General features: G+C 34.9%; 1 protein-coding gene across 1 annotated transcript; it reads left to right on the top strand.

Annotated features, from left to right (window-relative positions):
* Positions 1-658: 658 nt before the first annotated feature.
* Positions 659-12511, top strand: LOC145764684 (F-box only protein 32-like). The gene is made up of 9 exons (XM_082576333.1): positions 659-898; positions 3793-3884; positions 5120-5184; positions 7604-7790; positions 8269-8441; positions 8691-8867; positions 9330-9490; positions 9951-10026; positions 10850-12511. Exons 1-9 carry the CDS (start codon positions 783-785, stop codon positions 10940-10942), a joined length of 1140 nt encoding a protein of 379 aa, XP_082432459.1. The 5' UTR covers positions 659-782; the 3' UTR covers positions 10943-12511.
* Positions 12512-13073: the final 562 nt, after the last annotated feature.

The raw sequence follows: 13073 nt of genomic DNA, 5'->3' as shown, positions 1-13073 counted from the left end.
CCCACTTTTTGCCATGGTTACAATCAGGTGTTGCCAGAGTTAGGATTAAAGTTAGGAAGGGGTAAGGGTTAGAGTTAGGAATAAGGTTAGGGTTTTGATCTTTGACCATGACTAAACATTTTTTCCAAAATACAAGTTTTTGTTTTCAACAGCTATAAACGTTTCCTCAAATTAAAGCAGAATTCCTTATCTGGCAACGCTATTGAGGCTATAGTTACACTACATAGTGTAACTATAGCCACAGCCTTTTATCTTTGTATAACTAGTGTGTATCTGTGAATTTAAAGTCATAAACACCACTACAATACTGCATTCTTTGTGAAATAGTGGAGTGGTAATACTTTAACCTAATGTATTCTTTGTAGTATTTTTAAATAGGTCTGGTTTTAAAATAAAAACACTGTGCGGAACACCATGTATGCATTGGCCTTGTGGATTAACGCGCACCGCAAATTTTGCTTGTGATTTGTGAGATATCACGCGACATGTTGCGCTGGGGGGCCCGGCAGCAAGATCTGCACCGGGGCCCGGCAGGGCTCTTGGAGGCCCTGCGTGTTGGTCACCCCTGCTCTAAATGTTATTCACAATCTTTACAAAAATTACATAATAATTTAATTTTTGATAAAAATTTTGATAAAAAAAAATATCTCACAGGTTGTTAGTTGAAAACTTGTTTGTTATTTGTATACTGTTTTGTTTCCATGATCTGCCATACTCATTTTGAGAGTGTTGAATAATAAGTCCATTGCCCCAAAACTCACTCAATTTTGCAAGCATTGAAGATGCCTTTCCTTGGACAAGACTGGCGTGGACCAGGCCACAACTGGACCAAAGCGGGCTGTTCAAGTTGGGAAATTAGAGAACAAAATTTTGGTGTTGTCTTTGAAACGGCACCAAGGTATGATCTTGTCGTAGCAATAGTATAAGCCTTGTTACTCATGCAACAACAGTTTAACGAGTTTCATTTTTAATAGTCAGAAATCTATTTCGCCATACTGTTATAGCATCATTAGTCTGATAACAATCTGACAACTTGTCACAGCAATGTAATAAATTCACTAAATATGGTTTCATGTATCTTAAGCTGACATAATTTGAAGAAGACACTTTTCCATGCTGCAGCATGGTGAGAGCATAAAATCTGCAAGCACATCCATATTATATTTCAGTCCTTTTTATAGTTCATTTTTACTGTCACTATAGCCAAATTGTACTGTACTAGCATGTCACAGAGGAAGACATTTAAGTCAGATAACCTTGTAACATAGAACATGATTCAACAAATATTGGTACGGTACTGTATTGAAGGTAAACTATGTTTTATACCTGTAGGAAGGCCTAATGTACCCAGTGAGCAAACTTTAATGACTTGTGAAACCTGTAACTTCACAAATTAAGAGATTTTTTTCTGCATTGTTGTTAAAACTACACTAAAATCCTGGTTGGCGACCACCCCCACAAAGAAAGCACCCTTTTATTATGGCTACTTTAGTGCATCCTAAATATTTTTCTAAGGTAGTACACTTGCATTCTGTTTTAATAATGCAACTTCCTCGCTTGACATATTATGACCAGTTGAGGGTTGGTTTGAAACTGCAAATTGAACTCCACCAAAGTAGTTTATAATAATCAGTAGTTTACACAATTATCTCAATAAGTGAGTGCTCACACACATGCATAATTGCATATATGTAACTGCACAATGCATGATAGATGTGAAATACAGCACAATTTCCCCAAGCTTGCAATTTTTTGGCAAATTTGGCTTATTTTTTAGGTTTGTGTATTTTTTTGGACTTGCTGACTTGCTTTATTGGCTACTTTTTGGTTGTTCCAAATTTAGCTTTTTTTAAACTTGGGATTTAATCTTGAGACTAAAATTGAGAGTTTTTTTTGGTCATTAGTCTTTCTTCTCTTATTCTTTTCTCATTTTCAAGATAAATGTTACATGCCAATAGCCTATGTCACAACAATAAGCATATGCCTCCACTGTTTCCAGATAAAATAATTGTCTGAAATTGAAGATCTTTGGGGTAAAAATTGTAATTGGGATAATTTTGACCCATTATTATTTTTTTAACTGTAGTAATTACACGCTCGTTGTATTGACTATTGATGTCTTATTATTTTGAAATAAAAACCGAATTTCAGTTAAGATTGTTGTTTAGCCCAGGCTACCAACATGAACTCTAGCCAATGAATTCTGTTATAGATATTTTGCTAACAAATCAAAATTTGCTAGTGTCACCGCTTGAATATGTTTCTGTGGTTGGTCAGGTGTACAGTGTTCTAGTGTACAATCATTTATAAGCAATTTATAAACTTGTCATCGGAATTTAAGTGTTGGTTTTTCCTTCCGGTTTTATATCCTACTAAATTTCCAAAATCTCAATTTTCTATTTTGTTTTGTCATAATATTATTGTTCATCAGAGTTTGTGCAAAACTTATTGGCATTGAAAAGGAGCCTACTTTACCTTGTAATGTAATTAGATCTGGTTACAGCGCTTTGCATCAAGCTCACAGCTGCTTGCTTAATAAGCTATTGCTGCTATTCTAATTGCAACCAGATCAAGTAATTATGACATCTTTACATTCTTTTGCAGTTGTACATTATCCATAGGCATGTCCAATGTACAACAGTTCAACTTTACAACAGTACAGTACAACAGTTTTAACTTGTACAACAGTTGTACAACAACCGTACATAGGTTTTTAAGATTTTTGTAACTGACAGCAGAGTTTTATATCGTTTACCTTTATACCATTGATGGAAACCCATTTTTCAAACCAGCCATCAATAAAATATGTATGATGCCTGCATAATTGCACATGTATCACAACTCATATTTTAGCACTAGCCCAGTTAATCAAAAAATATTGCAATTTTTGTATATAGCAATTTGGGCTTGGTCCGGTAACTAATTTCTCATAGACCGGTACCAAGCCGTGGCCCGGTAGTGACTGACCGGGTGTATATATATTTTATAAATACTCTTACCATATCCTTGCTGTTGCTATAATTCTCAAAAACCTGTTTTGAGTTTGAACAAAACACATTCCAAAGTTATAAATCATTAAATAGAAGGTGGCAGTGGGGATTATTTAAAACAAACTGTTCAAGAAAAGTTACCAACCAGTGTCTAATGTCCATGCAACCATGTTTGAAAAACAACTTTCTCAATAGGGGAAAACAATCTCTTATGTCATCTTTGGGAAATTTTCTCGTTTGTAGTTATAAGTTTCATTGTGTCTTGGTTGTCATAGTCGGGTGTCCCCTTTCTAGCGACGTTGAAACGATTTAAAAAGGCAACTTTTGCTAGGTCTTGAAATTTTGGTTTTAAAAACAGTCATATGTATAAATAAATACAGTAGACTAATAGTGCAGACATTTTTTCATGTTGTAGGTTATCAATTTGATGCCAACATTATTGGAGACTTTAAACAGTCTGAAAATTTTAATAAGTAAAACCGCTGACCAGTTTGCAAATGTGTCATTTTTATATATAAATACGTTAAACATCATTATTAAGATATAGGTTACATGCTCAATTGTTTAACTAAGAAAAGAAGATTTTGAATTAGTTTATACTTTTTGTTTGTTTGAGATACCATTCCTAAAGCTGTTAAATAATGTTTGTAGTAAAATAAGTATCTGTATAATATGCAATTATGCATACTTCATACATAAATTTGTAGACAGCCTGCGTACCATATATTTACCTCTACATTATTATATAGGCTATAAACATAAATCATGATGTCTAATTTTGACAACCTATTGTTTTCTCCAGGAGTCATGTAAAGAAGATAATTGAGGCGTTTCTACGTCAGATGCAACAAAAAAAGAACCAGAGTCTATACACAAACCTCACTTCGGCCCCAGGTAACATACAGAGGATTTAATCGAAATCTTACTCTTTTTTCTTACTTTTTTTTCTCTTTATAATTTCTTGATCTTTTTTTCTATCCATCACGCCTATGGTCAAAGAATGTCTAATTGTATTTTGTTTGGTAAATTAATCGTTGAAATTAAAGACAATGTTTCAAGCATATTTGTTAATTAAGATATTGTCCATCAAAATAGACAAGAAATGGGTAATTGTGTGTATAATTGAGATCAGTGTTTGTTTTTGAATGACGTCAAATATTTGTGTTACACTGTACTTAGAAAGATCAAAAGCAGTGTATTTTCATTGCGTATCTCAGATATAAAAAGCTTTGAGATTTTTTTGTTGCAAAACCATCTCCATATCACAAATCTACACTTTATCGTACTGTAAATACCCTAATTAATACAGCATGAACAAATTTTTGTTGTGATCCTAAGAAACCGCGCCATACACAAACATAGTGCCAAAACTGGATCATGCAACCGTTATGCCTGCAACGCCTCAAGCCGCACCATTTCGAACTGTGCTTAATTTGAAAATTTCGTGCAGATCTATTTTTGACCGTTGTGTTGATATTGAATTTTCTCGCCTTTCACTAATTTGATTGAACAATTGACACGAAAAAGCGATACCCTATAAGTATATTATAGGATCAGCAAAACAAATTATAGCATGTTTAAGCACGACCCAATATTATTTGAATAAAGTGGTTAACTCTAATGGGTTTCAAACGTTGTGTTTTAGAAGAATAATTAAGCAGTTATCCATTGCCTCTTGCTTGCTTTTACAAAGTTTATCCACCAAGAATGCATATTGCAGGAAATTGTCCTGTTGTTTTAATTTCTTTCTTTAGTCCAAGAAATTATTCATTACCATCTTTAGAGTACCTCCATACTATAATGCCATTACAGTCGTTAAGAATGTACCAAATTCCTAAAAACTTTATTGTGCTGGGTGTTCACAACGTCAAAGGCAAAGTTTGGTGCCTGTCTATACTACAGTAGTATACACAGTGTAATTGGTACTGTAGCTACACGTGTGCTTTCTGGCGCATATGTATTATGTAATTCCATTAACGTTTACAAGCTTTCTCTGTGTTAGGATGAATCAAAAGTTTAAATGCATTCCATGTATTTATGGTTGCGTTCTAGTATCAAGATTTATCACTGCCAGTTTTTCATTGTGTGTTCATGTGGTACATTGATTGCATTCTTTTGTTCATGTCTAGTCTCCAAATGCAGTGTCAGAGAAGAGATGACATGGCTGCAAGTCAGTTCGAAGGGAAGCAAGGAGGTAAGAATGAGTTTAAATTCTTGCTTTAACATAATTTGTTTTTAAACTTGTTTATTTCTACCCACCATGTAGATAGAACACCATCATCCCGGACAGAAAAGCAACAGATTTTTTACATTGATTTAACGTCTGCAGCGTCTAATCCATGTAAAAAACGATTGATTTGCTGTTTACAGTCTTGCATCATATCTAAAATCTTTGCTGGTATTAACAAAGTTTAAACTTCTCAACGATACAAAAACAGAGACATGAAAATTGTCTAAATTAATCAACTTAATTTGAATTCTACTTCCAATTTTATACGCGCAGACTTTCTGACCAAAATCGTATCAAAAAGTCGCTGTCACGTTTTTGCAGTTTATTCTTTTTACACAGAATTATGTTATTTTTCCTTCAATTTCGTGCTGCCACTCATACAGTAGGTCTGCAGACTATACAACTTATAGCATGTGATAATGTTTCATATTTTTCTATAATTTTGGCATTGCTGATTTGATTATTATTATTAAATGATGATTTTAGCACCACGTTGTGAACATTGGGCAATGTCCTACGTTTGTTATCACATGGGTTCGTGCGTCACGCCTTCTCTATTCTTGTCACGCCCCCAATACGTCATGCAGTCTTTGGTGGTTAACGAATAGGAATGCAGTAAGCCAGGCTCGCTTTGTTATGAACTTACGATCATAAAACTGACGTACTTCGTGCGAACGAAAGATTTTGTTTTTAACTTTTGAAACATGAAGAAATTTGAATACATGCGAGTTGGTTCAATTCTCCGAAACTTTGGTTCTGTTTGTCTGAAAATTACGGAAAATATCATAAAACGGATATCACGCAATCGATTTGTGGAATTTTATAACGTTTCTTAACGAGTTGTGTCCAACGCAATTTCCTCTTTTAAATGATTTCGTTGTCTTCGGACGTTGAAACGATGCAAAAATGACGGATTTTTTAGTCAGCTGTAACATTGTGCGTTGTCAGTTATAACATTGCACCAATTTTCGCAAAAGTGCAGTGAATCACCCCACAAATCACCCCACAAAGCAAACAAATCAGCCATAAACACTGTCAAATGTTGTCAAAACTATGACGCACGTTACCATGTGACTTACAAGTCAAACCACAACTATCTAATCAAGACACCTTTAATTCGAATAAGAATTTTTACAGTTGTGCTGCAGTTACTGTTACGTAATTTGCATTCATCAAATGCATTTATCATTTGCACAACAATCTAATCTCTTGACGTAATTTATTGAAGAATCGATTTTTTTACAAAACTAGCTTCTTCACCTTATTCAAATAGAATTTGTAGTCTGATTTGCCTTTCGTCGGTGACACCCACTTTGCAAAGTCATTGATTTAGCATCGTTTCAAAACATATTTAGACAAATTGAATCCTCCATCTCCACTCCAGTGAAGTACTTATCCTGTCACTTGCTCAGTTGCATACTGTGTCGATTCGCAATAGAAGTTACAATAGGACTAGTTTTGCTTCTTGACCATAAAGTTCGATTGAAAATTAAAACATTCATTAAATTTCGACATTGCTTTTTCTTGATGTGCATTTGCTTCATCCAGGCGTCAGGGCCAACACATGATTTTTCCATTTGCTCCTATTCATAGGATGTTGCAGATATTGCATTAGGTTTGTGTGCAGACATTGAAACAATCTAAAATTCCATATTTCTATCTCTGCGTGGGTTCAATAGTCAAAGACTGTTTTGCAGCTTTTTATAAAACAATTGAGAACCGAAACAATTGTACTTGGCTTATGATCGTCAAACTGTTATAAAGTAATTAGTATTAATTAAATACTTTCACTAATTTACATTTTTCCTGCTTTTTTTAAAGAAATTTTCTATTGTTAGCACAAGATACAGATTTCACATTAGAATAGTAGAGTTGGATGCCAGTTTGTCTGAGCCGGTTACGCATTAGATTTAGTTCTTTATAATTTAATTTTCATATTTTATTATTATTTTTATCAGTAGCATAGGCCTATATGTTTTTCTTCAAGATAATTTGTTTTTTTCGCATTTGCTAAATTTGCGATTATCAGAGTAAAAATACGTGGCTATCTTTTTGTGTTTTCAATTAGTTTTCAATTCACTCTGATAAGAAAGAATGTTGATTGTATATCGTGGTTGCATGGGACGGAAACAATTATTCAACATGCAAACATTTTTCCAGCCATTTGTTTCACGACACTAAAGTAGCTTTAAAAGCTCAGTTTCCTTTCTATTGACTTGTCCAAAAAATACCTCCAAAGTAAACCTAAAATCTCACCCTACTATTTTGTATTAACTTGTTCCCCTTAACCCAAAACCTTACCCTAATCTTTTGTTTTGAATTGTTCTCTTGAATCCAAAACTTTACCCTCATCTTTTGTGTTGACTTTTTGTTCACCCTCCAGATCCACGGCTATACAACTCTCGGAGAAATGATCCGTCGACTCGATCTTGCTGGAGCTGCAGCTCTTCCTCATCGTTTTCCTTATATATTGGAGATCGCTGATCTTCTAGTTCGGAAAAAGATGTCGAATTTGAGCGGGATGGCGCAATCTCATCTTTTCAACCTCGTTGAAGCGTTGCTCGCTCAAGGTACGAACGTTTGTGTCACAAACAAATCCTCTTTGGCATATCTAACAGAAAACACGGTCGCTGAAAAACGTTTAACTCTTAACACTGCGAAGACATGGGATGAGAAGTAAAACATATTTGTTTTTTTCCATATTCTAACCAAAAAGGTTCGTTTCAAAATGAAATTGGCTGAGAATGTTCATTGTTCAAGTATGGGAATCGACAAACCTGATGTCATTGTATACAAAAATATGGCATCACGATTTGGATGCATGAAACAGCTTTAATAAACCACAATGGGTTTAGATGCTTTATTACAATAATGATATTATAATTTTTGTTTTTCGAATCATATGGTATTGATTATATGGTGGAACCAAAGCACAGTTTTGTATAGCATTGAAGTATTTTGAATCAAGGTTCAGTGTTGCTCGAAAAGGTAAAAAACTATTTTGCAATAAACTGCAACAAACAAATACCTCTCCTCTTCATCTTTCAGTCCTAGAGACAAAGCGTAACATCCGGACAATGCATCAACTCCTCCAGATCATGATGATATACATGCAGCATCAGTCAAAGAAGTCTTTGTTTAGCTCCAAGACTCATTGGTTCAAGTGCATCGCTGAAGTTAGGAGAATGCAGAAAGAATTAAAGTTGATCTCTGTGCCGCGGGTTAGTTGACAGAAATGATCTTTTTTGCTAAAAACATCATCTATCATCTGAAAGCTATTTAAAAAGATTTTTTCATTTCAATTAAACTTAAGATTTACCAAACTATAATCATTCAAACTTACCAATTTACCAAAATATGTGTTGAATAACGCCATCTTGTGTTCGTTCTGTCTTGGAAGAGCTGCTGATTTTCGATCCTTTGATCGGATGGTAAATTTTTCAAAAAATAAGAATCTTTACTTTCTTCAGAGATTGGACACCCAGATGACGTTGACGAACCTTCCAATTGAATTGCAACGACACGTAGTGTCATGCTTGGATGACTATGACGACATAAAGAGCGTGAGCCACGTCAACAAAACGCTTCACTCCATCAGTGAGGAGGCAAGCACGTGGAAAAATCTCTGCTTGAAGAATTACACAGAGGTCAGTGCATGAAAATGAACTTGTGTACCAAATCAGTTTTTTGACGTTGATTCAACGGCCCCAGATAGTGAATCAATGATAAATTTATAGATTTATAACATTGCGTTTAGAATTTAATACGTATTTACTATTTAGCGTCATAGGAAACAACAAAAACATCAATGAAACATGAAAACACCAATAAAAAAGAGTTATTTGCTGGCTGGGTTAATTCAAACGACATTATGTTAAATTTGCTTGCACTACTGTAATGTTTTAACTTTTAAATAGTGTTAAATATTCTGCACTTTTTCGTATTAACACAACCTCATTTTTAAAGCTTAATTAGTCAATAAGCTTCTTATGTATTTGGGGTCCGATCGTTTCCAAACAGCAATCTCTGTCATTTTTACATTGATTCAATGGTTGCAGACTTGTATTTTTATTTTATCGTCATAATAACGTTTTTTTTTTAAATGCTAGGAAGAAATAAACAAAGCTAAAAGCATGCTGATGAAACGAAAGCTGAGGCAAACAAAGGAAAAACTCAAGTTTCGTCAGCCCCTTCCAGCTGACATCCATTACAACTACCTCGACCCTTCCACCACACCTGAGTGGAGGAATATCCATGCTTGGTTGAGGAGGTCTGCGCTTTTAAATAGCAACGTTTAATAGACGTAGAATATGCTTCTATGTGATGTTGGAGCTTTAACCGACAACCATCAACAACGAGATTTAACCAAATTTGATCAAATAATGTTTAAAAAATGAATCAGTATTAATTCTTTGCAATTTTTTCTTACTATTAGGAAGATATAAAAAAATTATTTGCTGAAACCATGGCTGCCCGAGTGCCCGCATCATCATTGATTTGGCTCTGAAAAACGTATGGAAATACGGCAATCCATTCACGCAAAAAATGGCGGTTTACTTTTCCTGCAAATCATGCAAGCATACGTGACACCATGGCCATGATAACACATAGATAAATGATGTGATTCATCGATTGTCCATCCATGAGTTGCTTCAGACCTGGGGGATATCACTTGCCGAAGACCAACGTAGGAATTTAGAGAAAAATTAAACGAATGAATTGCTGCGCAGGACTTACGACAGACAAGACCGTGTCTATGTGGACCCGTTGCTGTTCTGTAAGCGATGCAGTGTCTTATTTTGGCAGGTACGTGTGGTGTGGAGAATACTACTTGATTGACCGTTTTCAGAACGAAAATTAATTTAATTATTTTTAAATATCTATACCATAAAAATATTACTTTGAGCTTCAGTAGCTAGATCCGTAGTGATAGCTAGATCTGTCGAAACAAAATTAATAAAACTACATCATGTTAATTTCTGTTAATAATGATAAGACTTGGCTTAATGGAAGGTCATAACAATAGCTTGCCCTTGTGTCATTAAGTGCTGCAAGTTACTAAGTGCTTCTTATTCGAGAGTAAAATTTCCAAACTAAGTTTTGGCAGCTTCGAGAAGAAAAAAAAAATTCAGCCTTTGAAAACCTCTGTTGGAAACATTGCTGCTACTCCTTTTTCTTTCAGCTTAAAACACCAGAATAAAAGTTGGCTATATCGCACAACGAATTAACATTTTATTTTTTGGAATGGGGCCGAGTTATGGTTAGTGGAAATAGTTTCGGCCTCAGCACTAGCGACTTGTCGCAAAGTGACTCTTTACTACCACCACACGGTCATGACTTTTGCCATGCGGGTTCATGAAATGACACGGCGAGGTTTCAGAAGCTGGATGAGATTTAAATAATAAGAATTTAACTAAATGGAAAAGAAGTTTCTTGTAGATATAAAAACAAAAACAAATCTTTCATAACAAATCACTTTCGAATCCCGTTCTTATAAACAGGAGTTTCAAAATTTTTCAGTTGCAGAACTCCCACCCCTGGGTTCTCCTTATGGTGAACGTTGACCACCCCTGTCCAGTAGTATCTTTGCAATTTTCTATTATTCATCCTCGATGTTTCTCTCACACAGGGGACTGGCCATCCTTGCGTCAGTGAGGTTCAAAACATCAAACCTGACATCACGCAGCTAACTCCTCGTCAAGTGATCTCTTTCTTCGAGTGATATCTTTGTTTACTGTTGTCATTTTTGATCTTATTGCTCTTTCCTTTCACTTCGTTATGCTGCTTTTGGCGTAGGATGTTAAGATGTCAATAGAGCTGTTGTCAACGATTTTTTTTAGCTTGTGTCTAAATCATATCTTACCCACCACTCTGGCAATGGCTTTTTGCCTTTAACTCATGCAACGGTTCAGGAAAACACAAGCTTTTTCAACTAAACCACATGCTTTTTATTGACATGATTGAACCTTTACCCAGACAGTAAATCAGTCGTTTTTACATTAAAAACTAACTACTCATTCAACGTCTGCAGACGTTAAATCAATGTAAAAACGACTGATCTGTTGTATGAGTACTAATTTGGAGTGCAGTATTGCTTTGTGTTCTTTTTTTTATAACTTTGTAGCATCTCACAAGCCCAGCAATTACTTTGCATTGCCAATCCGTGTATTTCGTCTTTGATCCGTCATCTGCATATCTGAAGTGTTTTATACATATTGTGAATATTTAGATTCTTCGTTAAATGCCATTGTTGTGAACGAACTACATATAAAACAGCTCCCTTAGGCTACAGTTTGTATTATTAAATGGTACACCAAAGGTTATTATTGCTTACGAAAATCTTTATTTTAAGTGATAAATAACAAAATATATAAACATTAATTTAATAGATTTCATTAACGAAGCATTAATCTGTGTTAAGATCTTTATCGAACACTGTAATTTTGTACATTAACACTTATTCGTTCTTTACCTTGCTTAAAGCTTCGTATGTTATTTTTTTAGTAAGTTTTTCTTCCTTTGAGAATTTCTGTGACCTTGTTTGTATACTTTTGTACAAATATTGAAGTGTGCTGATTTTACATTGCACGTTGTTGCCATTTGCAGACGTCACCGGCGTGACTGCGTGTCGTCATTCGTAAATGCTGTCGTATTTTTTTTATGTTTGTTCGTTGATTTCAAGAATTTTCAAAAAATATTAAGGTTAAAGTTCAACTGGTTACAACTAAAAGCAGAGACAACTAAATTGTCTTCAATTCTTTTTGATTCATATTGACTGCGAATTTATGGAAAGTTTAAAAAGCTAATCCAGACAACAATATCCGTTATTTTTACATTGATTCTACGTCTACATACGTAATGTAACATTGACTGCTTTTGTTGCCAAGACATTCTTTATGCTGCAATTTTTCCTATCTTACCCAACATTTTAAAGTGCTAATGATAGATAAACGCATCTACTGTAATGTTGCGTTTATGTAACAACGGTAGCCAGGGGCGCCGAAACGATTTTTGATTGGTGGGGGCAGGATTATAAAAAAAGGGCACTTTTGTTGCTAAAAGGCCAATTTTTTTTAAAGTTTTAAGATAAGATATAGCGATAATGCTCATTCATCAGCTGTTTTTTAATCTGACCTGGAATGAAAAAAATGACGCACTCAGTGTAAATTATTTGTAACATAGCCTACAGCTTGTGTTTTTTCTTGCCAATATGGAGTTGCTGCAATCTGCACATATCGAAATACAAATCGCCGGTTTAAGTTGTGTCAAAAGCCCAATCCGATAAGTTAACAGGCAGTTTCTATGTGTTGCTCGGAAAAAATAAATCTGAATGTCTGGAATAAATATAGGATTGACTGGATGGTCAGCATTAACTTCGTGAGTTTGACCACACGGTTGTTAACTATGTATTCACATTAGGGGCTCTCCATGAAAGACGTCCTCAAAAAATGACCCCCCTCGATGTCTGCACTGTGTCAAAAGTTTGCAATTTGCCACCCCCCCTTTACTGCGGACGTCTTTTATGGACAGCCCCTAATCGTAAATATTTATTTTTCACTTGTGTAACAAAGCAATCAACCATATAGCTATGCACCTGGAAAAATCAGTTCTTTTCAATTCCCTCTACAATCGTTGCAAAAATATCGGGTTTTGTTAAGTTAATTGATTGAATCTTCGGAATGGGAAAGCTTCTTTGAGAGCTTGTAGAGACTTTGAATCACTGACACAGGCCTGGTCACCGAGATGGACAGAGTGAAGTTTCCGATTGTTGAAGTGTTGTTGCCGAGAAATAATTCCATTTCCATCCATTAGATGTCGTTGAATGGAGAGCAGTCCTTAGAATGGATTGCTCA

This window comes from Aplidium turbinatum, chromosome 2, assembly GCF_918807975.1.
Source record: "Aplidium turbinatum chromosome 2, kaAplTurb1.1, whole genome shotgun sequence".
NCBI classification, from domain to species: domain Eukaryota; kingdom Metazoa; phylum Chordata; class Ascidiacea; order Aplousobranchia; family Polyclinidae; genus Aplidium; species Aplidium turbinatum.
Note: the sequence above shows the minus strand (reverse complement) of the source record. Positions and strands in the feature narration are given on the sequence as shown.